Consider the following 27,961-nt stretch of genomic DNA (forward strand, 5'->3'; position numbering starts at 1 on the left):
ATTAAAATAAACTATTTTAAATAAAATACCCTTATCAAATTTATGGTCTATTGATGATTAGTTCAAACATTCTTTCAAAAAACAAAATTCAAACATTGGTGACAAATTAGAATGCATAAATAAGGTATATCGGAGTAGCAAATTGATAATAGTGTGTAATAAAAGTAGTTGACTAATTGTAGTGGTCTGATGAGAGATATCAATAAATCAATAAATAAATATATTATTAAAATAATTAATACAATGTAAATAATTTAAAATAAATTAAAAGTGTTAAAAGAGATTTTTTGGTGCTAAAGAGATATTTCAATGAGGGCCAAGGAGTACATGTATTATTCTCAGCATCCATCTTCTCAATGTGGTGGTTGTGATTGGGCCACAGACACAAGTGTCAGCAAACAAAGTAGGCCTCAAATTAAGTTGCGTGTAGCAATTACCATTCCCATTGTCTTTCATTTCCTTTGTCTTATAATCAAAAGTTTGCAAAATAAAAAGATAAATGGTGTTTGTATTGTAAACTGTTTTGCTGTACACTTTGTATCCATAACAAAAAAGACTTGTCCTGACAGCGTTTGAATTATCAAGAGTAGGATAGACTAATGTCATGTTCGGTTTAATTTTCTTGCTATCTTAATGGGAATTATCTTGTTGTTTTTGGCTGCTTCACTAATTGAAGACACTGGATTGGTTTGCTGGATCTTTGCTAATTATTTTGCATAGTCCCCCTTAGAGACTTCTTCTTGATTATTGAAATGTACTCTTTTTCCTTCACCAGGTTTTTCCAAGGAGTTTTTTCTGGTAAGGTTTTAATGAGACATATTTTTTTAATCGGTCTCCTCGAGGGACGGTAGTGGGCTTCTCACTCAGAAGGTAGTGGGCTTCTCACTCAGAAGGATCTTTGTTGCTGTTTTGTAATTTTTGTAATTGAATGTTGGGTTTAATATTTTAAGGCAGCAACTACCATTTATTGCTTTCATCATGTTTTCCCATCTTAGAACATGTGCAACTTTAATAAGAACACACACAAGCTTCATTGTAAACATACACCCTCCGATCACTATTATAAGCAAAAGTTAGATTTTTAAATTCATTTAATAAATGATGTATGTGGTCAACTTTTGCTTATAATAATGACCGGATGGTGTACCTGACTTAAAAGTATGGTCATATTAGTGTTGACATGAGAGAGTTTTCACACGAAAAAATATTGATCCACACTGTACTATATAAAAGCTAGTTCTACACCATTTTTAAATTTTTAAGAAATGACAGTCGCATTCTTGTACTAATAGAACATGGCATGTTTCTTGCTAATACTTGATTAAAAATGAATAGAAATATGACAACCACCACCTGGTATATTGACTCGCAGAAGTATGACCCAATTTCATTTCATCCAATATCCATTTCCATAAGATTTACCGTTAGTACAATGAGTATAGTTTTAACTTAAAAATTTCAAAGCCAATAATGCTAACGCTACAACTACTACAGTCATAGCTTCACTAAATTTTAATGCCTAATAACAGTGCCTCATCTTAGGATAGCATATTGAATATACTCAAATATACATACACAGGAAAGGGGGGAAAATACAGGATAAAAATAAAGGATTAGCTGAGAACTCCACTAAATGACTAATTTGAACTTGATAACAATATTGATAGCAATTAACAATGAACAAATTTTATTAAGGAAAATGTCCGGAGGGATGCGAACATGCCCTGGAGCCTGGAGAACAGAATTTCAAAGGCCAGGTATTTAACGCACAATTCAGATTTACAATGTTTTAGTTGTCATCTCTAAATTTACTACCTGATTCCTAAAAAAAACCAATATACCAGTATGACTCCCAGTGATTCTCAACAGAATCGATTAAAAATCTTGATCATGCCAGATGAAGATTATGCACACCAGCTAGATATATTCAAAATTTACAGTAACAGCTCTCCACTAAAGAAAAAAACTATCCAAGCAGGTTTAGAGAATGTTACTAAATTTGGTGATAAATAAGAGCTCAGAATTTACAAAATTCTTACGATGCCACCAACCAATGCACGCAACAAAAGAAGAACCGGTGCTTGGGGGTATTTTACACAAGCATAGAAAACCTGCAAGTATAAATCATAATATAGTCTGCATCTCATGCTAAGACAACATAAATCAAGTATATATATTTTAATAGAAAGAAAATAAAACTAATTATTGTTCTTTTATTGATAAAACTTAAAGCATTGTAAGAAAAAAAAAATGGTTAAGTAATTCATCCAAAACATTTTAGTTATTTGTGATACCAATAATGACCGTTTGCACACATGTAAAACTTGTAGTAATTATTTCATCCAATTTGAGCAGAGCAGATTGTTTGACAAAGATTAGGTCTCTCATCACCTCAGATTTCTTTTATCGACATATACATCAATTGAAAAAAGAAATACTATCCCAAAAAAGAACTTCTCCTTGCTGTAAACTATATTAAAAAAAAACAAAAAACAAAAACAAAAGGAGTGAAAGCCATTAAAGCATCAATATCATATTGTAGTTTATAAACGCTAAGCAAAGCTCAAGATTACCCACCTCTGATGCATATGCAATTTGTGATCACCTGCCTTGAGCCACTCTGTAATTTAGGACCAGGTCATCTGATTTCTTCCATATATAAGCTCGTACTGTGGCTAAGCTCATTTCAGGAGATAACACCTGGAAATAAACAAAACAGTTCACTAAATCTACCTTACTTAAAGAAATGACCAGTGTAAATAAAATAAAACACCATCTAGTCAATAATATTTTCTTTCACTAAAAAAGAGAGCTCTGTCATTATAAGTTCAAAAACTTAATTAGAACATACACAAGAATAATTAAACGGAAGTACAAACAGGAACTCTATGATAAATTTTAGGCTTAAATAAGTTTTTGATCCCTAACCTTTACCAAAACGTTTGGTTTTCATCTCTCCGGAGCTCTGGGTCAACGCCGGAGCTCCGGTGGCCTATGTGGCAATGCCACATGAGATTAATAAGCTGACGTGGAATTTGTTTTTTCATTTAAATTAACAAAAAAACTAATTAATTTTTTTTAAAAAATTGTTTAAAATTCTAAAAATAAAAAAAATATTAACTTATTTATCTTAATTTTAATTAAATCATTAATATCTAATTCTCCTTCATATTAATCTCCAATAAATCAACAACACAAAATCTGGAAACAAATAAAGAAGCATCAAGAAATCCAAAAACAACAAGAAACAAAAACCAATTTTTCCCTTTCCTTCAACCAAATCCAATTGAAACATAATTGAATCAAGCATAATACATGGAAAATGTGCTAGAACTGAATTGAATCAAGCGAACTGAATTGAAACAGACTGAATCAAGATGTGGAGAGGCCCCTCTCCTAAAATTCTCAACAGAACAACAATGAATTTGCCACCCCAAATCATACGAAAAGCTACACAGAGGTATGCGAACAGATGTGTGCAAACGCCAACGCCCAACACCCACCGCTCAAATTTATCCCTTTCGCTGGAAGGCAAGTTTTGCTACAGATCTGTGTTTATGCGTTTTTACAAACGCACATCAAAACCACCAGCCCTCCAGAACGCGACTTCACCAACATAACGCCTCCTCCGTCAGAAAGTCACCCCTTTCTCACTAAAGCCACCTTGTTCCACCACCATGACCATCGAGCTTCACCAAAAACCCAGAAAATCGAACAGAGAAGAGAAAATAGAGAACCAGGCTCTCGGTCTGCTCGATTTCTTCGTCCTGGTTCTTGATCTGTTAGAGTCACGGTGGGGACAATCTGGCCTTTGGTTGTTTATGGATTTGGTGAGGCGAGCTCCGGGGAAACGATGGCTTAGAAGGGTTTGATGGGTTTGGATGCATTTGAGTTGGGATTTGAAGGGTTGAAGAGGAAAGGTGTGACCTTCAAAGCATTTGGGATCAGAATGAAAAAGATGGAGGAGGACTGTGTTGATGGTGAAGACGGTGGATACTTGAAGCTTTTCCCTTTGGTTGAAAAAATTGACCCAAAACATGTGATGAAATGGGGTTTGAAGATGAACAGATTGAAATTGAGGTTTGAAGGTGGGGTTTTATTATTTAATTTAGAGTTATCAGAGAAAAGGGATGAAGGGGGAGGATTAAGGATTTTTTTTTTTTTATAAGCGGGGGAGGATTAAGGATGAATGGGCATATGAAGATGAAGAGATTTTTCCAGATCTAATGAAGAAAGTGTGTTTAGTTTCTTTGAGGTTTTTAATTAGTGGGTTAAGTGTTTTTAATTAGTGAGTTAATTTGTTATTAATTAAAAAAAAAATTAACACCTGGCCTCATTAATCCCATGTGGCATTGCCACATGAGCCACCGGAGCTCCGGCGTTGACCCAGAGTTCCGGAGGGATGAAAACCAAACGTTTTGACAAAGGTTAGGGACTAAAGCCCACCTTTGCTCCGGTGAGAGACGAAAACCAAGCATTTGGTAAAGGTTAGGGACCAAAAACTTATTTAAGCCTAAATTTTAAGACTACAATATAACCATCATTAGGCTTCACCTAGATGCGTACAACATCAGGCAGGAACAGAACTTCATAATCGAAGGCATATCAACAGAACAGATGAAGAATTTAAGTCTAAAGAAGTCTCATTATATCCTCATCTTATCACATCCAATAATCAGACTATAAATGTGTGCTAAAAGAAGCATGTTTGTTGCTGGAAATGAAGCACAGTTGTCAATCAATCATTTGAAATCATAGGTAAAAGGCACATTGAGCTGATTTTAGGAATAATAAAACCAAGAATATTTAAAGCAGATTTAAGGCTACTGAAAAGATTGTCAATTCATCCTACATCATGATTCTAGAAGTTAGTCAAAGTTGCAACTATAAGTTTATGATCTAAAATGCGAAAGTACATAATTTTCAGGATATATGATGTACTCAATGACATACAGAAAACACCACAGTGGGAGACCATAAATGGTATATGCATGAATGGAAAAGAATCTAGAAAGCATATACGTGAATTGATAAGTAAGCCAGCTAGAGAAAACTAAAGCATGAACTTGCTAGATTTCAGCATCCAGAAAACTATTTATATCCACTGTCATAAGACTGCATGTAAGAGAACAAAGAACTTGCCTGATTGTTGCACAATATTTCGATAGAAGGTTTAAGCTTTTGCCAGGGCTTAAATCCAGATCTGAAAGATCCATCCCCAACTGCTAGATGCTGTGACTGTGACCCAGCAAGTCCAGGGGCAAAACTACCATCGGCATGTAAGTTATCTAAAGGTTTATCGAGCACCATCTTTTCTACTACATAATTAATAACCTAAGCAACAAAAAAGGAAAGCTAAGTTGATCATTCAGAAATGTATTATCAACTGGGGAAAATATGCCTACAGAGTCCACGCAAACACCCAAAAAAAAACTGATTTTCGAAATAAAACATACTAATCCTTTTTGGAAAGCATGACCAAAATAAACGACACATGTAAAAATTATTAACAAAATTAATATTTCTGAATTGTCAATTAATATAAATATGAAAATCAAAACTCACTTTGTTTATTCTTAATATACGTGGGGCACTTAGCTTCCCTTGTGTGAGGATCTGGACTGGAGAGCCTTCACATGGATGCAAATAGAAACTGCACCTGCAGAGGTTATCACAAAAGAAACTATATAAAAAAGAACATTTCGTAACTGATCTGAGACCAATGATAATCATGCTAAAAAATGCTATCATACTTCTTCATAGACAATTTCCATTGGTCTATATCTACAGAAGTAAGATATAGCCGTGACCAACACATAGAAAGACGAGCAATATATACTAAGTTAACCACAGCAATTGATGTCAATTAGAAAAGCAGCGTTAAGTACCACCATATAACTTGAGTCAAATTCACATTCAGAAAACAAGGCTCACAGAAACTATGAATCATCAAAACATTGTCTATGATCATCACTATCATAGAATTCAGCAACAATTGTGCTTCATTGAAAAAGTATTGAAATTTTCATGAGTGTGGTTTCTTCCTTTCAAAAACCACCACGCATCAATGCAACCATTTAGGGAGGGAAAAATGAAGAGGAAGGCAAAAAATTACTTCGTATTTTCTCTAGAAGTTAACCGATTATTCAAAACACAGTCCAGACACCACCAGGGGAAGTCTTTCTCATCCTCTGTTCCATCTAAATCAGTAATCTTTTTTCTCCACGGAGCTCCATGAGTGCTCTCAGTAACAATGGAAGGAGGGGAAGTAACTGAGAATTCAAATGGAGGATAGACCATAGCATCACTCTCAGAACTACCATCAACCTCAACTTTTGAATGGATAATACTTCTAGAGGCAATATCCTTCCCAGATAATAATTCCCCATTAGCTGGAGCTGGGGATCCCATTCTTTGCTTTCGTTTTCTCAACCAATGAACCAATAGTCCTTTAAGGGTTTCTCGACCCAAATTAACCTGCAGAATAACAAGCATTAAGTTGGATTGTTGACAGTACACTACTGAAAACATTCTCATACTTCCATTATATGCATGAATCTCATTTCTTGAAAGTTGAAACTACAGAAGTGTATAATATAACACTGCTAATGCCAGTTCAACAGAAATATGACTTAAAATACTCCATGTGTGTGATACTGATCCTCTCATGAGAGGAAACATTTCTGATTGAGAAACAATAGAGACTAAGATAGGAAGATGGTTTCATGCCACTGAATATAATAAATGGCACGTACATGAAGCTGAATGCTAACAATTAAATAAACCTGAAAACACTCATTATAGTCAATAATAACAACCAAATAGTCGCATAAAGTTGACACTAACTGTTACAGCATACTAAAAACTAGGAGCAAAATCAATACAATAAGGAATTTAAGATAAGGGTAGGTAAATTGCTTACAACAATGAAGCCATTACCTTATCATCTTCAGCCTTGCCTGCAATGTTAAGATCTACTGAGTACATCTCCGCAGAAAAGCATTGGGGAGTGTCCAAATGGACTGACAAACTTCCAAGCCTGGTATCCACTGTGAACCATGCGGGAATGCTTACCTGAAGCAGCACCGAAAGAAAAATAAAATCCAGCCAGAACTAAAAAACTATTTTAAATCATTATTTTTCTTAAAAAATGTAAAGTATAATTACAAATAAAATTCAATAATCATACCATCTCAAATAGCTCTTCCTTTTTCTCCTTAAATGAAACCTAAATAATTCGAAAGCAAAGCATGAGCTATTATGAACCAACAAAATAGCCCTATCAAATATAGTTGAAATTTGCAAATATCATTCATTAAAGCAAAGCTCCTTCATAAGCAAACGGATCGCAACGTAAGTTACCAAATGAAAATGCAACCGGTTGTCACCTTTCCATAATCTTTAACCACAACACCTTTAGTAATCTCCCACAACTTCACTGAACCAGATGTATCCTACACCAAGAGTCATAACAGACAAAGATTATTAACAGACAGTATAAGCACGGATGGCCTAATGGCATGAAAAAAACACCATTATTACCTTCGTCAGCACATGTCTTTTATTATTTAAAACTTCATGTTGCACAATTGCAGAGTTGCCAACAATAGTTAAGGCAGGTTCTTTATATATAGGAACCTATTGACAATTTGTAAACAAAATGGACAATATTAGTTCCCCAAAACAGAAAGAACCAAAACGATTTTTTCTTTTCTTAACAAAACTTGCTTAGAATACAAACTCCTTCATATTCACAAAGCAATAATATGGGAAATGGGATATGTAAACTACCATTCTTCATGTATAAATCTATTTAGGACCTTTAAAAGAGTTAAATTTGATTTTTTTTTTCATTTTCAAGATAATTTTCATTTTCTTGAATATTGTTTCTTTAACAAGTGCTCCTAGGGCACTCACTAGCATTCTCCATTTACATATGAAACAGGTATTATTACTTCCAAGAGGAACACAACATTTTGAAGATGAAATAATAGAAAATTAATATGGACGGTTTGTTTCTCAAATAAAAGTAACATACAGGGGTAGATCCTTCTAGTGACACCCTTGCTCTTGAAAATGACAAGTTTCCAGCTAAAAAAGAATTGCCTCTTTGGAAAATCTTTTGAGGGTTGGATCCTTCAGCAGGCCATTTATGAACTGAAGAATCCGTTGATGCAACCCATATGCTATCATCATGCAAAGCCAATTGACGAATAGGGTGCTCGCCTGTGCAAAGTAAACTACTCTCTCTTGTTTGCAAGTCTGTCAAGTATAACTTAAGGTATAAAAGTATTAGGCATTAGAATATGAGCTTCACTAGTTAAATAGAATGAGATGTCACATATATTAGAGTTACGGTAATGGAAAAATAGCATGAATGCTATTTTAATGAAAAGTCGAACTCACTGAAAAGTCTCTCCCACCGCTATAAACATGACTAAATGTTGGGGTGCTGGCAAGGGCCCAAACAGAATCTGTATGAACAGCATAAGTATGCAAACATCTTTGCTGACCTATATCCCAAAGCCTATGAGGAAAATTGGACAGGTTAAAACTCAACCACACAAAAAATCAAAAGAAATACTTGCACGCCATATGAATCATTACCTTATCATAGAGTCTGAAGATCCTGATAAACAATACCTGCAGTAATGAATGTTACAAATATTATAGCAGACATGTTATTTATAAAAAAAATACTTAATTTGCGCTAGCAATTCTATCCAATGAAAGGAGGCATGGCAGCCTACAGTAGCAAACAAAACCCAACAGCATTTCATTCACCATACTGACTATTAAATAGCAGTACACTGTAACAGCCAATTAAAGTATTATACGTCGCTCATGAGCATAGTTATCTATATGTTGTAGGAAAACATATAAATGCATAAAATAAAGATCTTCTGTGTGTGTGTGTGTGAGAGAGAGAGAGTTTATGAAAATAAAAAATTACAAATAAGTAAAGGACAAAGCAAGTTACTAACTTCAAAATATAAATGTCAACTGAAAATTTGCAGCTAAACTTAGATAACCACTCTACAACCTGCCAGTAGAATCCAGAAGCAGGGCCCTGATGTTATCTGCATGCCCTCTTAGCTTTAAAGTCTTTGATCCTGATCTTGGGTCCCAGACACGAATAACCTAGAAATCCCCCAAAGAAATAAATAAATAAAAGAAGAAATTGTCAAGGTCTCCCATAATCAACCCAACAAAATTCAAGCTACTATACTTCAGACAATAACCTCGTCTTAACATTCCAAAAGTAAAGAAGGCTCAATAAGTCGGACTGTCAGAGCATATTCCATTTGTACCTTTTCTGTGCCACCAGAGACAAGAACTGTTCCACCTTCATTCATTGCCAATGCATAAACAGACTCCTTATGTCCTTTGGCAGCAATTGGAATGTACCCCTGAGTTGGAGTAGTGTGCACGGATATACTATTGCTTGAGCTGATAGTACGTATGTTTGACAAAGGTAGTGAGTTGCCAGAACCATTGATCCCATTTGAGGATTCATCAACCGCAGCATCATTGCACTTAGAGACTGGAGCAAGCGCACCTTCGAGATCCCATATAAAAACCTCCCCACCAAGGCCACCAGAGGCAACAATATTGCACTAAAATGCATAACACTATTAAAGGATCAGAGAATGGATTTGACAATATACAATACAAAGTTATAATTCAACCAAAATATCCATCAGATTACATGTGTTTCATGCAAAAACAATATAAGGAACTCTTTCTTGATACACCTAAGAAAACTATGAAGCCTGAAGAACATTACATTTTTTCCTGCTGCTGCAAGACAAGTAACGTAATCAGAGTGTTGGCGGAGCGTCCTGGTACAAGATCCAACAGAGAAGGCATTCCATGTCTAGCATTAACACACAGCAACCCAGCGAAAACAAAAGGAGTAAATCATTTTAGTACTGGTACCATTGCAGTAGCAAGGACTGATCAGATCAAATAAAATTTAGCAATCAATAAACCTTAAGAGTTGTATCTGAAGAACAAGAAACGAGTGTATTATCACCAACAAGAACAGCATCATTAACCTGCAAGAATAAAAATAACATTTATCTAACCAACTGTATCTTATTTTGCTATGCACATGTCAATAAAGTCTTTCTGTGCTCCAGACTCCAGATGTTCTTAAAATAATGTCATCTTAAGATTGGAAGGGAAGAAAAATTAAAAAGAAAAAATAAATATAAAGATTACCCAATCCACATGAGATTCAAAGGTAGCAGAGCATGTCACTGCATCCTCAGCCAGCGCCCATCGTTTTAGCCTTCCATCACGGCTCCCAGTGAAGAGATAATCAGACCCATCAGATGCCGCAGATGTAAGTAGAGCCAAACAATTTATGCCTGCACAATGCTGCAGAAAAGAGCCAACTATCAAATGAAGGTAGAAAAATGCAACTAAGAAGTAAGAAAACATTCAATATTCAAAGCAAAATTCTAAGTATCTAGCAGAAAGAAGTCAAGTACTATACGAACCATGAACGAAACTATTGGATAAATATTAAAAAAATGAAGGGGAAATATGCAACCCACAAAAGGGTCCATGTCTCTACTGTTGAGAGGCGAATAATGCTAAAATTTATATTTCCATTTTGGTCTTGTAAAATTTATTATAACATCAACTTTGCCGTCGAAAGATTATTACATCAAATTTGTATTCAAATTATAGGTTTTTAACATCAAAATCAGCCACATACTGTTTACTATGACTAAATTGATGTGATGCAATGACCAAATATTATCATTTGAGGACAAATTTGATGTCACTAATCATTCAAGGAGGGGAAACTGCAGTTTCAAAGGCAAATTTACATGCGTTTATTTAACAACAACCCAATTAGTCTAAACTAGTTAACAGCTTTAGAGGCACAATATCAAGATAAAAAATTCATAGGGATAAAAAATGCCACTACAATAAGCAAGCAAGAAACTTGACTGTTCTTAATATAAAGAAATCGCAAGTTCACCTTTGTACCATCAGAATCATTCAACACATAGGTAAATCTCTTCTCCTTACGAGGGCGAGTTGAATTGCTTGTGTTACCCGCACTACCCACGCGGTGCATTGCAAAATCTATTACAGCACACATAAATAAATAGCATTCCCAAGAGTAAAAATGAAATAAAACAATTCCAAGTTTCCAATTAAAGAAACCTACTTAGAAACATTTCAAGGGATGCAATAAAGACAAATCCAAACACCTCAACTGAAGCCATATTCAGACATGCATTAGCCATTAGGAAAACCCGCCAAACCGCATAACCTGAAGCTCTTAGATTAAATAAACTACCACTGATAAATCTTTGTATCAGTAGCTAAGTACTAAGTAGTAGTATCATTTATTTTCTACCATGGTCTTCTCAAATCCCAATATCCCAACTAATGTCACCAAAATCTACAATTCCAATCCCTTCATCAACTAGTTCATCTCTTGCAACCATACCATAGTAACCTCAGTATCCAGCTGAAATCCAAAACCATATTTTCTATACTACCTGAGATTCTGAACAACCAGTCAAAGCACAATTGGCAATTGCATATCAAAACCACCAGGACCCAGTTTGAATTAAACCAAAAAGCCAAATTTTTCTAATGAATCACCAAACATAAACCTATAAGACATAGCAGGCTGAACCAGATGAAGCTACCCAATACCCCAAATCATACCCGATACAGAAGTAGAAGGGAAAAAATGTCAGAAAAACAAAAAAGCACAAACTTTCACACAGATTAACCAGCTCGATCATGAGTTCAACGCTGTGAGCTAAGACCAGCTTAGTACAAGATGCAAAAAGAAAAGAAAATCTTGTCTAGAATCGGAAAGAGTGAACAATCTGAAGAAACGAAATCAAGCTGCAGAAGGAGAAGATGGAACAGTGGAAGCGAAAGGTGAAGCACTAACCGTGATGATCAGTGATGAACTTGAAGCACTTTTTTTCTGCTTGGTTTTGTTGTTCTGAAGAAGCTGAAGTTTCAACTATGGAGAGAGAAAGTGATTTTGCAGATTAACATGGAGGAGAGAGAAAGTGAAGGGTATCGGACATGGGTGTCCAAATTTATTCTGGTAGATTCTATGGGGTTTGACCCATTGTGTTCTTTTCAATTTAGGGGCAAGATGGTCTTTTCACTTGATGGTAAATCAATTGTGGGGTTTCATAACTCGATTTAGCAACATAACTCTACAGAAATCGCATTATTGATAAACGTATCAAAATATGAATCACTTTACTTTCAACTCAAAATAACTCTAACGATATTGATCCACTTTCTATCAGCATTGTCATTGATGTGTGCGTAAGAGAATGTCGAACCTATGCATGGTGGCTTCATTCTTGAGTATAGTGACTTATTTCTTCTCATATCCATTATGTATGGTGGCTTCGTTGTTGAGTATGGTTGCTTCGTTCTTCTAATGTCCATTGATCAGGTGAGTACGTAGGTAGACGCTCAAGTCAGCGAAGTTGAAGAAAAATAAGGATTAGAGTTGAGTAGATATTGTGTACCTAAGGTGGGTTTTCTCAATAATATATATATATATATATTATATATATATAAAAGTTGTGACAAATCTCATGTAAGATATGATATTATTATCTAACACATATTATCATGTATAATTATTACATACATATTACTTTAGTGATAGATCTTTCTTCTTGTAATCCATAGGAGCTTGTGAATATTTGGATACATTTATTTAGAATATATATAGTTTTTTTATACATTAATTTAAAATATATTTTTTAAAGTAATATCATGAAATTGTGAAATATAATTGTAAAATCACAAAATTAATTACATTTGACTCATGAAGTTGCTCCCTCAAGCTTCTGCCAAAATTGGTTACAGGACGAAAATCAATTATGCAAAATGACTCACATATATTTATGTGGTGTGTTTGTATTTGTCCTTAAATTAGTTAAAAGTACATTCACTCAAATAACACATATAGTGCGTTACAAGGGAATGCTCCTAGGAATTTTGAGAAAATTGAGAACTTGGTACTATGAGTTGAGGAGATATCACATTGAGCTCATGATTAGGTTAGGACATACGATTAATATAAATATATTTTCTCATATTTCTATTACTTTTGTTCTAACATATTGATTATATTATTTACATTTTTTAATATTTAAACAAGTTGACATATAAAAAATATAATGATTTAAGGATTAAAAAAAAAGGATATTTAATGTTTACAAAAAAAAAAGATATTTAATTTGTAACTTAAGGATATTAGTTTATTCTAGAATGGATTTATGATATATTCAAATACCTTTTTTGAAGTGAGATTTTAAATAGGCTCATATATCCTAAAAGATCAACACAATTTAGCTTATTTTCATCTAATTCAAAAAATTATAATATTCATAGTCTATTTATAAAAATGTATTATTAGTAAAATTTAACATGTTAACGTATAAGTTTGATAGACTCTTTACAAATAAGTTCGTTGGTCGACGATAAAATCTTATTATAAAGTATATCTTTTTTGATATATCGGAAGATATTATAAAGTATATCATATTTAGACTATCTGACCAAATTAGATTTTCACGACCCGAAAAAACCTATGACATGTAACACACTAGACTTAAGTCTTAAATTTTTTACAAGTAGTCCAACCTATTAAGCAGGTTCAACCTGTATATGCAATGCTTAGATCTTAGGTCGTCCAACATATTCTCACCCCTCAAACACAATTGATAAATAGTCGAAGTATTTAGTTGATGATTCGACTACCCGTGTATGAGAATAAATTGTTGAAAGACCTATTAATTTGCCTTTATCATGGCTACAAGACAATTAGAACAGCCTAATATAAAATCTAATTATAAGAGCAAGTGAGGGAAAAAATTGGCTACTTGGTTCAATGGCTGCAACTCGCATCACAATCGCAAACAAGATTCATCATCGTCTTTCCCAGTACTCCAACTCCAGGTCCATCTTCTCCACTCCGCAGTTGCAGAATTCATGGGTCGACAAGGTCAAAACCGTCTTCACCGGCCAAAAAACCACCACCACCACTGAAAACCCCTCCTCCACCACCGACTCATTCACCCTCCTCCGTCAGTTCCATTTCAATTTCATCTCCAACATCATCATCATTCACCATTCTAGGTTTAACCAATTTCTTCCACAGATTTCGCCGATGAAATGAAGAAGGCACGGAAAATCGGAGCATTCAAGGATTACGTGGTTGGGAGAAGCAGCGAAGTCACTTTCACTACCGCATTCGAGAAAAACGAAGCCATTATTCGATTTCTCGGTGTTTTGGATCCTACTGGAGAGGTTGGTTTCAATTCAACTCTCTGATAATTGGTTCATTTCCCATTACATTTTTCGGCATTGCTTGTTTATTTGTTTAGGGTTTAGGGTTTATGATGATTTTGTGTTCAGAAGCTCCAGAGTGCTCAGAAACAAGCGGCCGCGAAGCATTGTAACTGCACCATTATTGATGTGGAGAATGCGCTTGCCAAGTTTACTTGGGCTAAAGAGGCGCAGAAGAAGATTGAGAAGTTGAAAGAAGAAGGAAAACCCATGCCAACAAGCATTGCTGAGGTAAGCAATGCTTCAATGCATCTTCCTCCTTAGAACATAGCTAGTTCAGCTGGCTCAATTCGCCTTCTAATTGAGAAATTTTACTTTGTTGATTTGTTATTTATAGCTGTTAGATTAGATGCTCATTGAAAGGTTAAAAAGAAAAGAAAAGAAATTATTGCTTTTGTATTATGGTTGCTGATCGGACAGAATCAAGCAATCACTCAAGAGAGTGTTTTGTTGAGTAGGGAACGTTGGGGGAGGTAGTGGTCTTTCGTGCTTCGGGGCTGCACCTTTGGTCATATAGATATTCCGGTAGCGGCACCTGCAAAAAGACTATGATGCCCAAGTTAGAGCGTCGTTAAGAAGTGGGGAAGTGATGTGAAGTATGCGTAACTTATGGTTCATGGTTCCTGCCTTTTATAGGGTTGGATTCATGGGTTTGGAGGTAGTAGTGTTTGAGGTTGGATGGGCTGTCATGAGGGGTCTGGGGTATGCGGATTAGGGAGGGCTGTTTGATTGCCTGACGTGCCGTTTAATCGAACAAGTAGTAAGAAGCTTGCGTACAATTTTAGGTTTTTGAGTGCCACGCTCGTTTCTGGGGCAGAGAGCCGTTGACTTTGTGGGTAGCACTGCTGGTTGTGGATTATGCTAAGTTACCTATTTGCAAATGGCAAGTGACTATGGGACCGAGATTTATGTTGTTGAGTCACGGGTAATGGTGTTATCACTCAACACTCAGAAGGAGATCTGACTGGTATTTTGTATTGGGTTAACAGGAGGCGCACTTTTTGTGTAATCACGATTGTCGACAAGTGGTTATTGAGTGCCGATTGGGAGGTGCTGATTGGTCACCGAACAATTGCCTTTGAAAGTTATTTGAGCTTATTTTATGGTATAAGCTCTTATGCAAGTGTTTGAGTAAACTTATGAATATAACTTATGACCTATCTATAAGTTGTTTTAAGCTTATTTTTATAAGCTGCATAGATTAGCTTGTGATAAACGCTTATACCTACCCATTAGCCATTTTGAGCTAATATCATTAAGTTTATCAAATTAGCTCATGAAAAAACACTTCATGCCATAAATAACCTATTTACTCAAACAGACCTTGTTTCTACTCGAGAGTAGGTCTAGATTGGGCTTTTTTTGCCGGACATTTGGGGTTTGGTAAATATGCTTACCCAGGTGTCAAGCTTGGGTGAAGTCAACAATTTGTTTACCTAGATAATTAATGGAAGATCTGATGGCTTCTTAAACGGGTAGCAGAACTATATGTAGCCTAGAGAGATTGATGCATACCGGAATACTCAATATTATGTTGCTTACCTTAGCCTTGAAGCATTCTATATATTATACTCTACTTCTGTTAAGATCTATCAGATTTCAGAACTGCATCCTTATGTGTGTGAGTGTGTGATATTTTTTCTTGTCTTGTTAATATTTTTATTGCATTCAGAATTGCTTTCGTAGCTTTCATGATTTGGATATATGTATCTAGTAACTTAAATGCAAATAAGTCAATAATCAACTTCTTTGTATATATGTGAGTTTAGTGAGTACTCTATGCATTAGGTAGCAAGATAAGAATATCACTTTGTTGTGTCAAATAATTTGGGTATATGCATATCCTATGCTTGTATGGGGTGTTGAATTTGAGTGTAACCATCCATGTTTATATTTCTTGTTCTCTAGGTCCAAAAGCTGGTTGGTTCAAGTCCATTGGATCATGCAAGGTCTAATTTGGCTCAAAGTGGACAAATTAGCAGGAATGCACCATGTCCATGTGGTTCAAAAAAGAGATATAAAAGGTTAATTTTCTTCTCACTTTTTTTAAGAAACTTATTAGGCAACAAGCTGATTCCAGACTATTTTTTTGTTTTTTTTGTTCATCAATTTAGACAAGTGAAATCTAGTTCACCCAAAAAAATATTATTAGGTTCACAAAAAAAAGACAAGTGAAATCTTACTGTCTATCTATGCTTGCTATAGTTCTTGGGTTTTCTCAGCATTATCTTTAAACATTAGCTAAACATATATCTATACCTTACAACTTTTCTATTCATTCAATGGTATTAGAAGTTCGCTACATATTTTGGTGTTTTAATATGTATTGTAGTGTGAAAACTATTGCATGTCTATTTTCAAACAGTTAACTCCGCGACATTTCTCTTTTTTTCTATTCTTTTCTGTCAAAAAAGGAAGAACTTATTTTGTCATGTTTAAGTTTTGAATAGTTATGATGAGATTTTTTTCGAAATTGATCAACTTCTGAATATTTACTTATGAAGATGCTGTGCAAAGGATTGAAGGAATTGAGAGGCTAACTATTAAACTGCAAGGTAGCCTGATCTATTTAGAGATGCTCACGCATTACTGAACTGATCTGCAGTCATGTTTTCAGATGAAGCTGCTCTATGCACTCAGACTGCAAGCATTCTCACAGTTAACTGATGTTAGGATCAGACATTTTGCCAAATAGTTGCTTGAGTTTGTTAAGCTTTGTAATTTTTGAAGTGCTTATAGGGAGAACAAAATCTTTTTGATCATTTGAAGAATACTTAGTTAGTTCTCTTCCTTCCCTAACTTCCCCTACATAAAATGGCAAGAGAACAAGAAAAGAAGTTTGTTGAAGCAATACTTTATTTTGTTGCTATGTCCTTTGGTGTACTTATATCTTGGAATTTCGGTTGCGCGATCCACATTTGAGTTAACTTGACAGAATCTTGTTTCTTCCTTTATGCGTTGTGATGTGTGTTTTCCCGAAAGGCAAACAGAAAACAAATGGGGCAAACATGTCTTTCATTGATCTGCCATCTACTCTATTTTTTAAGTTGACATATTTCAACTTATTTGTTCACTGATTTAAATCAACATTTTATTATTTTAATACATCTCTAATATTTGGGATTTGGTACTCAAGCTGCAATAATAGTAAGATCAATAGCGTGTTTGGTTTCCAATTGCACAACTCTTGAGCGTTGAAAATCATTCTACAATTAATTCTATAGTCAAAATCAATTCTATAGATAGACTTAAGTGTGCATCTCACTAGAGTAAAAAATTATGAGTGTCAATTTATTCTTCGAAAAGAGAATTTCATCCAAACATATTATGCATTTCTCATCAAAATCATGTTAAATGGATAGCTCCTCAGTTGCTTTCGCGTTGACACGTGAGTATCTCCATTAGATAGCAAACAAACATACATGCTCTGAACCATTGAGGTTTGGCAATATGAAAAAAAGTTGGCCAGGCTTATGGATAAGAAGATCATCTTCCTTTATTTTTACTCTCCATTTTTTGTAAACCATAGCAATCAAATGACACGGTGAGGTGAAGATTAACTTACACCCTTAGTTATTGAAAATAGTTAAATGAATTAGCAAAATGTTAAAGGAAAGGTAGCATTGACGCCAAATAATCTGCTAAAAAATAAGCTTAGACATGATAATGAGTATCTCTATTCTTTGCAGATTGCGACACTATCTGTTGAACCTAAGGTGTGTTCAATTAAACCCCATAAGCTTTTATGCTCAGAGGAAACTGATTCTGAAAGAAACTATTAAGATTGGTTTTATGGAGAAGAAGCAAGTTTGAAAAGTGGATTTTTGTGAGTGCAACTAAGTTGACACAGCTTTGTCCCACATCGTTCAAAACACACATGTGAGATCTTTGAGAATTGTATAAATAAGGAGTAACCAGCACCGTTCCAACATACTTACCTGGATGGGGTCTATGGATGATCATGAAGGTCCATGGCCTAGGATGGTGGCCTCCATTGCACATTAGGAGGGGTGCCACCCTAAGATCTCCCCAAGTGGGAGAGTCTACATCATAATTTGTTGCAGAGGGGGCTTGCGTTCGCGCAGCCCCTGCCCAAAACTAGTCTAAATTTACCTCTTATTGAGGGACTTTCGAAACAGGTTAAAGGTATAGGCCTATCTTATGCCATAGCTACTAGTAACTATTGTGTTAAAGTCTCCAAGGACTTCCCCCATTTGCAGAGGTTGATGTGGAGAATAAAGCTTGGATAAGTTTAATAACGAGTGCAAGCAGAGTTTTCATCATATCATAATACACAACTTTCGTCATTTGTATGCTAAGCTTTAAGGATTGAAGATCATATATCTTGTTTGTTTGAGGATACTGGGGGTATATCAGGTACAGAAAGTGGCAAGCAACAAAGATAAATTACCAGAAAGTTTATCCAACCAAGCTGGTCAGCTTAGTCCCACATCGTTTAAAAGACAGACATGAGTGTCTTGAGAGTAGTTTAAATAAATCGTACCTAGCTGCTAGTTGATTACCTTCAGTGGTGGATTTGTTTGCCATATGGCTAACTGGCTAACATCTCATCACTGAAAGTCATCAACAACCTAGGTCATTGAGGTGCCCGTTACAGTTTAAGGTTTCAGTGATCGTAGTTGCCTCTTATTGATTATTGTTTGTATTAATTCAATTAAGTCAGCATAATATGACATTTTTGAGTTTCTTCATAACAAATTTCTCCTTGATCATGGAAGAAAACAGATTCAAATCATGCCTCACAAGAAAACAACATTCAGAGGTTACTAAGCACATGCTGGAATAATATTATCCAAAGCAGCATTAGCATATGATGATAGAGCACACATGCTGCTATATGTAACCACAAGAAACGAGAATAGAAGTTGAACCAAAATGTGACTTGGAAAGGGAATACATTAACAAAATTTGAACCAGAAAAATCAATTCTATAGATAAACTTCTGTGAGCCTCTTATGAGTGTCAAAGTTTATTCAATGAGAGGATAAATTCATCTCATTGACACATGCGTAGCCCCATTGGAGTACACACAAGCATACAGGCTTTGAACCATTGAGGTTAATTTGGCAATATGAAAAAAGTTGACCTGGGCTTATGGATAAGAAGTTCCTTTATTTTCACTCTTTATTTTTGTAAACCATAGTTTAAAGTTATGGTTCCTTATGGCAATCAAATGACACGGTGAAGTGAAGATGAACTCACACTCTTAGTTATTGAAAATGCTTAATTAATTAGCAAAATATTGAAGAAAAGGTAGTATAGACGCCAAAGGATCAGATAAAAAACAATAAGCTTGGACATCGTAATGAAAGTCTCTATTCCACGAAAAAATGCTTCAAAAATTCATCCATGTCCAACTATAAACATTTTGATCTCATGGAAAACCTCTTTTGAGAAAAATTTATTTTACACAAGAGCAACAGGTGTAACAACTGTCTGTTGGTACAGAAAGTATGGGCAACAAAGTAGATACCACAAAGTTTATACAACTAAATTGACCAACTTAGTCGCACATCGTACAAAACACACATATGAGATGTTTGAAGATTGTATAAATAACGAGTAACCAGCATTGTTCCAACATACTTACCTGGATGTGGTCTATGGATGGTCATGAAGGTTCATGGCCTAGGATGGTGACCTCCATTGCACAGTAGGAGATCTCCCCAAGTGGGAGAGTCTACATCATAATTTGTTGCAGAGGGGGCCTGCGTTCGCGCGGCCCCTGCCCAATTCTAGTTAAGTTTTAATTTATATCTATTTGTGAATCCTCTTATTGTAATTATTCAAAGTATAGTCTTACAAGATTCACCGGTAGACATAGACTATTCGGTAGCCACCAACTCCTGGGCCTAAGGGATATGTAACCACTTAAAAAATCAAAATTGAGGTTGAAGGCTTTCGCGGATGTGGAGAAACAAGGCTTCTCAGAGGGTGTTGGAAAAAGCTGGGTTTGTTAGGGAGGGTGTTCTCAGAAAATACACCTGTCACATGAGGAACATTATGGATTTGGTTGTGTTTAGCCTTTTGTCAACAGATGAAGTTCCTCCTCCTGAATAGTTATTAGTGGTAATATAATTGTAATTTGGCTCTAGTTACATGTGAATATGTGATATTAATTGAAGGGTATTTTCCCTCTGTACCTGTTTAATAGTCCTCTGAATTTTCTCATGCATCATCATTTGCTGCTTGTACAGAAAGTATCTGCAATCAAATAGATAAATTACCACGAAGTTTATTCAACTAAGTTGACCAGCTTAGTCCCTCATCGTTGAAAAGACAGATGTCAGTGCTTTGAGGATTGTATAAATAAGGAGTAACCAATGTGTTGATTCGAACATACCAACCTAGATAGGGTCAATGGATCACTATAAAGGTCCATGGCGTGGTTGTTGACCTCCATTGCACATTAGGAGGGGTGTTAGGGCGTTTGGTTTAAAGGTTAAAAAAGAGCTTCCCATGGATAATATTTTCAAGAATATGATGAATTTTGTGTGTTGTGGAATATTACATTCACCCCAATAAATATGGGAATATGTATTCCTAACCTTCACATTGCTTGAACATTCATGGAATTTCTTTTTTAACTTTTTAACAAACGCCTCTCACGATCACCTCAAGTGGGATAGTCTACATTATAATTGCGGTCGGGGTTGTCGGCGCAGCCCCTTCCCAAAACTACTCTAAAATTATTTAGTTTATAATTTGAGTAAATTATACTCCACTACCTTGAGGTTGGTTTCTTATATGATACTAAACTCCAAATTGACTCAAATATTACACTCCACCCCATTTTATTTTTCTCATTTTTCTCAAGTAGATAACAAATTTCTTAACAATACTCTCTAACAAGGTAGTGGAGTGTAATTTACTCTTATAATTTAAGTATTTTAATTTTGATTAAGATTACTAAATAATGCGGTATATGTTCATAAGTTGAGCTTTACTTGACAATTATGATTGCCTCAAAATAAGCCGTGACCAACTACAAATATTTTTATCTCACTTCATCCTTTGTTCTTCTCTTATGGCATGAAAGTTAAGCTTCAAGATTTCCTAAGTCAAATTGTTTGTATTCTACTGTTGCAATTGACATAAATTCAGCCTGTGGATTGAGCTACAACCTCATGCTTCTTTGAAGATGAAATTATTTGCTGCTGATATGAGTTGAAAGTAATATTTGGGCACATTCTCGGATGTGGGGCAGAAAAATGGGTAGTGGCCCTCTGTGGCTAGTGAGCTACTAAATTATAGTGTAAAGAATATTTTTTAAATTGGGTCTCTGGAAAATAAATAATTCTTTTTCAATCAAATTAAGGACAAAATGTGATTCTTGATGTAAATTAGTGAATGGAAGGTAGCATGGATGACAAAGTATCTGCTCAAAACCAATTGTAATGGGTGTCTCTATTCTGTGCTTAATCTTGCAGACCTGACCAACCTCTTGTGAACATTCGCGTGATAGTTGAGGCCCACATCGTTCAAAAGACATACCAATCAATGGAACAACATAAATTGTTGGCTTAAATATGTTGGAGGTCCCTCTAAAATAGGGATCTTTTGGTTAAGGCCCCTACAATTTTTTTTGGGTGGAATAAGCCCCTAATGTGAAAATAATATATAGTGATAAACCCCTGCCGTGAGGTTCCGTTTAATTTCTCATGATTCTGCAAACGACGCTGACGTAAATTATATTTTGTGAAAATTATTCAATTAAAGAGGGTGCCACGTAAGTAAATTAGGGTTGAAAAAATAAAAACCCAAGTAAAAAACTCAAGTAAAATCCCCAAACGTACTTGTGTTTTTTACTTTGGATTTTCATTTTATTTTTATTTTTTGATCCCTCATTTACTTACGTGGCACCCTCTTTAATTGAATAATTTTCACAAAATATAATACACGCCAACGCCGTTTACAGAATCATCATAAATTAAACGGAACCTCACGGTAGGGGCTTATCACCATATATTATTTTCACATTAGGGGCTTATTCCACCCAAAAAAATTTGTAGGGGCCTTAACCAAAGCACCCCTATTTTAGAGGGACTTCCAACATATTTAAGCCTAAATTGTTTGGATGCATCATAATGTCTGCCATGGCCCCTTCCAAACTTAGTTCAAAGTTTAATCATTGCCCATGCCTTTTGCTTCTTTGTCTGATCTTGCTATTAGCAAAAGATGATGCATCTAAGTAAACCCCATGCATCAGGGAAGAAGACAGAGTGACAGAACAAGCAGGAGGCTACTATATCATTTCACATGAACCTTTAAATCTACAAAAAACAGATGGTGATCATGAAGGCCCCTATTAAATCATAGATATAGAACATTCCTGTCCACATACTTTAATATTGTTACATATGATTTATGTTATGTTATGTTACTTTATGAAGTGGGAAGACAAAACAATTGGACATTTGACAAACATGGCAAAGGTGGCTAAGTGACGTTGGCGATTTTTTGTTAAATGACCACAAAGTGTATTCAACCAAGTTGGTCATCTTAGACCCACATCGTTCAAAACACACATGTGATATCTTTGAGAATTGTATAAATAAGGAGTAACCAGCACCGTTCAAACATACTTACCTGGATGGGGTCTATGAATGATCATGAAGGTCCATGGCCTAGGATGGTGACCTCCATTGCACATTTGGAGGGGTGCCAACCTAAGATCTCCCCAAGTGGGAGAGTCTACATCATAATTTGTTGCAGAGGGGGCTTGCGTTCGCGCAGCCCCAGCCCAATTCTAGTCTAAATTTGTTTGATGGAACTATTTAATTTGTAAATCTGAAGTGATTATGCCAAATGTGAGCAAAGGTTCATAGTTAATTATTTAATTCTTGTGTAATTGCTTCTAATTCTCTGTTTTTAAGGTATTTGTATTTTGATGATAATTGAAATACTAATACCACAAGTAAGCATACTTAATTTTTGTGATGTTTCTAGAGTAAAAAGTAAAAACTAAACCAGAATGTGACTTGAAAAAGGAATGCATTAACAAAATGTAAGCCAGAACTAACATGCTAGTTTCCATCATCTTAAGAGTCAAAATCTTTCCCCTTGAACTGTTGGTTTGGAAAAACTTCAAATTTCCTCTTGAAAGAAGCATAAGGTTGTAGCTCAATCCACAGGCTGAATTTATCTCAATTGCAACAGCAGCAAACAAGCAATTTGACTTTGGAAAATCTGAATCTGAACTTCCATGCCACAAGAGAAGAACAAAGGATGAAGGAAGTGAAACCTAGGCAGTGCAGCTCAGAAAATTAGCTTGCTTATGTTTTGATTAAGTCCTCTCCAAAGACAAGATGTGAGATGATGAGAAGAAAGCTTCAACCCTTCAAGGAAAATCTCAACGAGTGATAAGCTAAAATTGATATAGTTAGAAATCTTTTTCAATGTGTTTTATCGATGGATGAAATTATGTGCTGCCAATATGAGTCTACTTGTTAAAGAAGTTGAATCCACATAGATAAAAAAACATAACACATGTTCAATCACTAGTGCAAAGTGCAAACTACAGCATAAAAAAGATCTCTCACGAGTCACGATGACTATTGTTACTCACTCGCAGCTACATTTAAATAAGCAATGACTATTGTTACTTGTATAGGCATAGGCTTGGTGTCCTTAAATAAAACATTTATCGTTTTTCCACCCCTCCTTTGAGGTGTGATTCTCAGGTATTAATTTCATTTGACAATAATGTGTTTTTGTAGATATGAAATTAATATCTGAGAGCTCTCTCAAACTCAAACGTGGGTGAGAAAAATGGATGCTGGTCCTGTGGCAGGTGAGCCACTAAACTATTAATAAATAGACAACATGATAGAAATTGTATTTTAATGTTGTGCTATATATTAAGATTTTTTCTGCCGTGGGAAACCAAAGTTGTTGGACACTTGACTAAAATGGCAAAGGTGGATCTGTCCAGGGTTACTCTCCGGCCATTTAAGCTAACTGATGTTGATGATTTTTTGTTATGGGCAGGGGATGATCAAGTGACTAGAAATCTACGGTGGAAGACTTGTGGTTCCAGGGAAGAAGCTTTCTTGTTCATCAGAGATGTGTGCATCCCTCACCCTTGGCGCCGGTCAATCTGCGTGGATGATCGTTCTATCGGCTTTGTTTCAGTGTACCAGTGGCCTGGTGATGAGAGGTGCAAGGCAGACATAGGATATGCCATAGCTAGCAACTACTGGGGACAAGGGATAGCCACTCAAGCACTCAAAATTGTTGTGCCTCAAGTCTTTATGGATTTTCCCAATTTGCTGAGGTTGCAGGCTTTTACTGATGTAGAGAACAAGGCTTCTCAGAGGGTCTTGGAGAAAGCTGGGTTTCTTAGGGAGGGTGTTCTCAGAAAATATACTTATATCAAGGGAGATATTAAGGATTTGGTTGTGTTTAGCTTTTTGTCCACGGATGAATTTCCTTCTGTTGATTGATTATGAGAGGTAATAATAATTGAACTCTAGTAAAGTTACATGTGATGATATTAATTGATGGCTTATGTTATTTTGGTGTGAATAATGGAATGGTAAATGCATCCTGATCTTGTAATTGGAATGTTGTTTGTTTACTCTTTCATCTTTTGTTAATGGAATGGTATATGCTCCCTAATTAATAATCTTTCATGGCATGAAAGCTGAAGAATCAGTCTATAGGTTTCTAATCTGTTTTTTTGTTTTTTGTTTTTGATAAGCAGGTTTCTAATCTGTTTGATTTACTCTCCCATTAAAGCAAAGCTAACAAGGAAGGTTTCTCAAAGAATCCAAGTAAGTTGTATTACTATTAGTAACCACTAACCAGTAAGTGCAACCCAAAAACTAGGCTGTGAAATTTCCAAGCCTTGCTTACTCACAATATTTAAAGCTAGAAAGAACCAACCAACCATGATAAAAGCTAATGATAAATTTGACTAACAAGATATCAGTAACCAATGCATTGTGCAGCAGAATAATAGAGCTGAATCTCATGCCGAAGTTCAACCATGTCAGAACAAGAGAAACAGGCGTAGCCTAAAATAAATGGATTATGGGGGTATATCAGGTACATAAAGTATTTGGCAGGCAACATAGATAAATTACCAGAAATTTGAACCAAGTTGTCCAGCTTTGGCCCACATCGTTCAAAAGATAGATGTGAGTGTATTGAGAATAGTTTAAATAAAGAGCAAGTAGCTCGTGTTAAATACGCTTGGGTTTTGTAAATTACCCTGCTTAACTCTGGGAAAATTAAGTAAGAAAAGCTTGATTTCGCCAGAGTTTGAGGAGGGTGATTTAGACAATTCAATTTGAAGCCATTGAATAATTATTAAGATTCATTTACTTGGGTATTGTTTGGTCCATTTATTTTTTACTTTTTTAGTTAAAATTTGGCCAAACAGAAACTTTAAAAAGTTCTGTTCTATAATTTTAAGGAGTTTTTTTTTTATACTATTTTATTATCGTCACCTATTTTGCCTCTATCCTCCCACGATTTTCCATCCCTTTCCCTTCACTGTTTCTGGTAGATTGCTTTCCATGTCCGACTAGATCTACCCTCGGTGACGACTTCGCCTCCCTCGACGACGACTTCACTCCTCCCGTTCACACCCTCAAAGCGTAAGATGGCACGATTATGCGACTTTGCCTTTTTTATAACCCAGACTTTGTAACTATTTATGTAACTATGATGGTTTTGTGAAAGAAATTGTCATGTTAATGAAGATGGGTGCTTTATTATGTTAATAAAAAAAAATCCTGAGTCTTTGTGTAGGTGAATGAAGATGAGATGTTAACAAAGAAGAGTGTTTTATTATGTAGAAGTTTACATGCCAACCATTTGATAAAATGTTTAAACCAACATATGTGGGTAAATATGGATTATCTACCAAACATTTTTTTTATCTTAAAAGTCACATTTAAGATGTAAAAATATGAAAACCACCAAACAACTTTTTAAAGCTCTTATTTTTAACTTTGACTTATAAGTAATTGTTAAGCTCTAAAAAAGTTGGGCCAAACACTACCTTATTGTCTTTAGATATTAATTTTCTTATTAATTTTCTTGAAGACAATTTGTTTTTGGAAATTAATTTCAGTTTAAAAAAAAATTAATTTCTTAGGTGTGCCTCAAATAGTGTGGTTGTTGTTATCGAATGATAGCTAAAGTGGTACGAGCTGATTGCAAATAGGTTTGAAGGGAGTTCTGCGGATTCTAGTCAGGCCGGTATATGTGTAATTGTCTGGCCCAGCTAAATCTTAGTTTTTTTTTTTGGATAAACTAAAGAATTGTATTCAAAATTAGCACAAGGGGTGCTAAACCCAAATACAAAGAGATAAAGAAAGAGATAAAAAACAAAGCAACACATAAAAACCCAACTATTTTGTGCCCAACCACTAAACATAAACTAAAACAACCCCAAACCCAACATAACAAACCCCTCTAAAAACAACTATTCCAGTAGCCATGAAAACCATGTCAGTCCCCACTCAAAATCAAACCACTCGCAGCAGGTCCAGCACAGAGACAAAAAACAAGGAAAAAAGAACACCAACAAAACAGCTAAATCTTAGTGTAATTTTCTTTTCAGCGTAGGAACTAGGATGATAGATTAGGAAGATGGAAATTATATTGTGATGTTGTGACATGTATCAAGTTATTTGAAGGACTGGGAAGCCAAAACAATTGGTCATTTGACCAACATGGCAGCGCAACAACCAAAATGTAAGCAAAGATTGAGGCCCCCAATTGAATTGTTCGGTGGGATCCAGTTTGGTTTCTTGCTTGAACCTGAACCATGAAAGCTCTGCAAGTATCAATGGCTAAATCAAGTTCAGGCATATAAATGTTAGCTTTCATGCCATAAGAGAAGAACAAAGGATGAAGGAATTGAAACTTAGGCACTGCACCTCAGAAAATTAGCTAGCTCATGTTTTGATTAAGTCTTCTTCAGAGACAAAGATGTGAGATGATGAGAAGAAAGCTTCAAAGTTGCAAAAGAAAATCTCAATGAGTGATAAGACTTTTCGATGTGTGCAATTATGTGTTGCTAATATGTGTTGATAGTTTACTTGTTAAAGCAGTTGAGTCAATTAGTCCCACATTGTTTAAAAGACAGATGTGAGATCTTTGAAGGTTGTATAAATAAGGAGTAACCAGTACCGTTCCAACATACTTACCTGGATGGGGTCTATGAATGATCATGAAGGTCCATGGCCTAGGATGGTGACCTCCATTGCACATTAGGAGGGGTGCCACCCTAAGATCTCCCCAAGTGGGAGAGTCTACATCATAATTTGTTGCAGAGGTGGCTTGCGTTCGCGTAGCCCCTGCTCAATTCTAGTCTAAATTTATTTAATTTATAATAAGTATGTTAATTTTAATGGAAATTACTAAAAAGTGTGTTATGTGTTCTGAAGTTAAGCTTCACTAGGTGTCTTAAAATAAGTCGTGACCAGCAACTTTCTATCACCCCAATTTTATCAAGATCATTGTTGGGTTAAGTTATATCTCATAGGCTTAAGTGTGATTGGCGTAGCTGGTCTAGCATTTGGGCCTGGTTGATTCTTATTGTAAAATATCTCAAATTTGA

At 35.4% G+C, this 27,961-nt stretch overlaps 3 protein-coding genes, 3 non-coding genes and 1 pseudogene across 12 annotated transcripts; 6 read left to right on the forward strand and 1 right to left on the reverse strand.

Annotated features, from left to right (window-relative positions):
* Positions 1 to 1,660: 1,660 nt before the first annotated feature.
* Positions 1,661 to 12,090, reverse strand: LOC130731235 (uncharacterized). 2 transcript variants are annotated; one of them, XM_057583462.1, is made up of 19 exons: positions 11,933 to 12,090; positions 10,997 to 11,103; positions 10,225 to 10,383; positions 9,993 to 10,058; positions 9,788 to 9,877; positions 9,312 to 9,617; positions 9,044 to 9,141; positions 8,608 to 8,643; positions 8,407 to 8,527; positions 8,039 to 8,275; positions 7,543 to 7,638; positions 7,389 to 7,454; positions 7,190 to 7,228; positions 6,940 to 7,074; positions 6,116 to 6,477; positions 5,566 to 5,659; positions 5,143 to 5,334; positions 2,578 to 2,700; positions 1,661 to 2,111 (listed from the first exon to the last, which is right to left on the reverse strand). In XM_057583462.1, the coding sequence occupies exons 2-18, from the start codon at positions 11,093 to 11,095 to the stop codon at positions 2,602 to 2,604; spliced, it is 2,295 nt and encodes a 764-aa protein (XP_057439445.1). In that variant the 5' UTR covers positions 11,096 to 11,103; positions 11,933 to 12,090; the 3' UTR covers positions 1,661 to 2,111; positions 2,578 to 2,601. The 2 variants fall into 2 exon arrangements, with proteins under 2 accessions (XP_057439445.1, XP_057439444.1); XM_057583461.1 differs by lacking the exon at positions 11,933 to 12,090 and adding an exon at positions 11,189 to 11,210.
* Positions 12,091 to 13,844: 1,754 nt separating this feature from the next.
* On the forward strand, positions 13,845 to 17,211 carry LOC130731236 (uncharacterized). 2 transcript variants are annotated; one of them, XM_057583464.1, is made up of 5 exons: positions 13,845 to 14,102; positions 14,177 to 14,325; positions 14,434 to 14,595; positions 16,273 to 16,388; positions 16,982 to 17,211. In XM_057583464.1, exons 1-5 carry the CDS (start codon positions 13,907 to 13,909, stop codon positions 16,983 to 16,985), a joined length of 627 nt encoding a protein of 208 aa, XP_057439447.1. In that variant the 5' UTR covers positions 13,845 to 13,906; the 3' UTR covers positions 16,986 to 17,211. The 2 variants fall into 2 exon arrangements, with proteins under 2 accessions (XP_057439447.1, XP_057439446.1); XM_057583463.1 differs by having other exon boundaries at positions 13,847 to 14,102; positions 16,869 to 17,211.
* A 1,083-nt stretch (positions 17,212 to 18,294) lies between these two features.
* LOC130734690 (U1 spliceosomal RNA) lies at positions 18,295 to 18,455 on the forward strand. The gene has a single exon (XR_009018049.1). It is a non-coding gene; the product is annotated as a U1 spliceosomal RNA (small nuclear RNA).
* A 1,512-nt stretch (positions 18,456 to 19,967) lies between these two features.
* Positions 19,968 to 20,113, forward strand: LOC130734736 (U1 spliceosomal RNA; annotated as a pseudogene).
* Positions 20,114 to 22,966: 2,853 nt separating this feature from the next.
* Positions 22,967 to 23,127, forward strand: LOC130734702 (U1 spliceosomal RNA). The gene has a single exon (XR_009018061.1). It is a non-coding gene; the product is annotated as a U1 spliceosomal RNA (small nuclear RNA).
* Positions 23,128 to 24,271: 1,144 nt separating this feature from the next.
* Positions 24,272 to 27,957, forward strand: LOC130731237 (uncharacterized). Of its 5 annotated transcripts, none has more exons than XR_009016614.1 (3): positions 24,272 to 24,839; positions 25,091 to 25,160; positions 25,319 to 27,957. XR_009016614.1 is itself a non-coding variant. In XM_057583465.1 (2 exons), exon 1 carries the CDS (start codon positions 24,297 to 24,299, stop codon positions 24,828 to 24,830), a length of 534 nt encoding a protein of 177 aa, XP_057439448.1. In that variant the 5' UTR covers positions 24,272 to 24,296; the 3' UTR covers positions 24,831 to 24,839; positions 25,091 to 27,957. The 5 variants fall into 5 exon arrangements, 1 of the variants encoding a protein (XP_057439448.1); XR_009016615.1 differs by having other exon boundaries at positions 25,338 to 27,957; XR_009016616.1 differs by having other exon boundaries at positions 25,341 to 27,957.
* Positions 27,541 to 27,701, forward strand: LOC130734713 (U1 spliceosomal RNA). The gene has a single exon (XR_009018071.1). It is a non-coding gene; the product is annotated as a U1 spliceosomal RNA (small nuclear RNA).
* Positions 27,958 to 27,961: the final 4 nt, after the last annotated feature.

This window comes from Lotus japonicus, chromosome 1 (genome assembly GCF_012489685.1).
Source record: "Lotus japonicus ecotype B-129 chromosome 1, LjGifu_v1.2".
NCBI lineage: Eukaryota > Viridiplantae > Streptophyta > Magnoliopsida > Fabales > Fabaceae > Lotus > Lotus japonicus.

Excerpts from the sequence above, each read along its gene's own strand:
- LOC130731235 (XM_057583461.1), bottom strand. Across the intron at positions 9,142-9,311 it reads TCTCTGGTGGCACAGAAAAG|GTTATTCGTGTCTGGGACCC; the intron begins GTACAAATGGAA and ends GGGGATTTCTAG. Across the intron at positions 7,229-7,388 it reads TGGTTAAAGATTATGGAAAG|GTTTCATTTAAGGAGAAAAA; the intron begins GTGACAACCGGT and ends CGAATTATTTAG.
- LOC130731236 (XM_057583463.1), top strand. The coding sequence starts at position 13,907 with ATGGCTGCAACTCGCATCACAATCGCAAACAAGATTCATCATCGTCTT. Across the intron at positions 14,326-14,433 it reads TTTTGGATCCTACTGGAGAG|AAGCTCCAGAGTGCTCAGAA; the intron begins GTTGGTTTCAAT and ends TTTTGTGTTCAG. Across the intron at positions 14,596-16,272 it reads TGCCAACAAGCATTGCTGAG|GTCCAAAAGCTGGTTGGTTC; the intron begins GTAAGCAATGCT and ends CTTGTTCTCTAG.
- LOC130731237 (XM_057583465.1), top strand. The coding sequence starts at position 24,297 with ATGGCAAAGGTGGATCTGTCCAGGGTTACTCTCCGGCCATTTAAGCTA.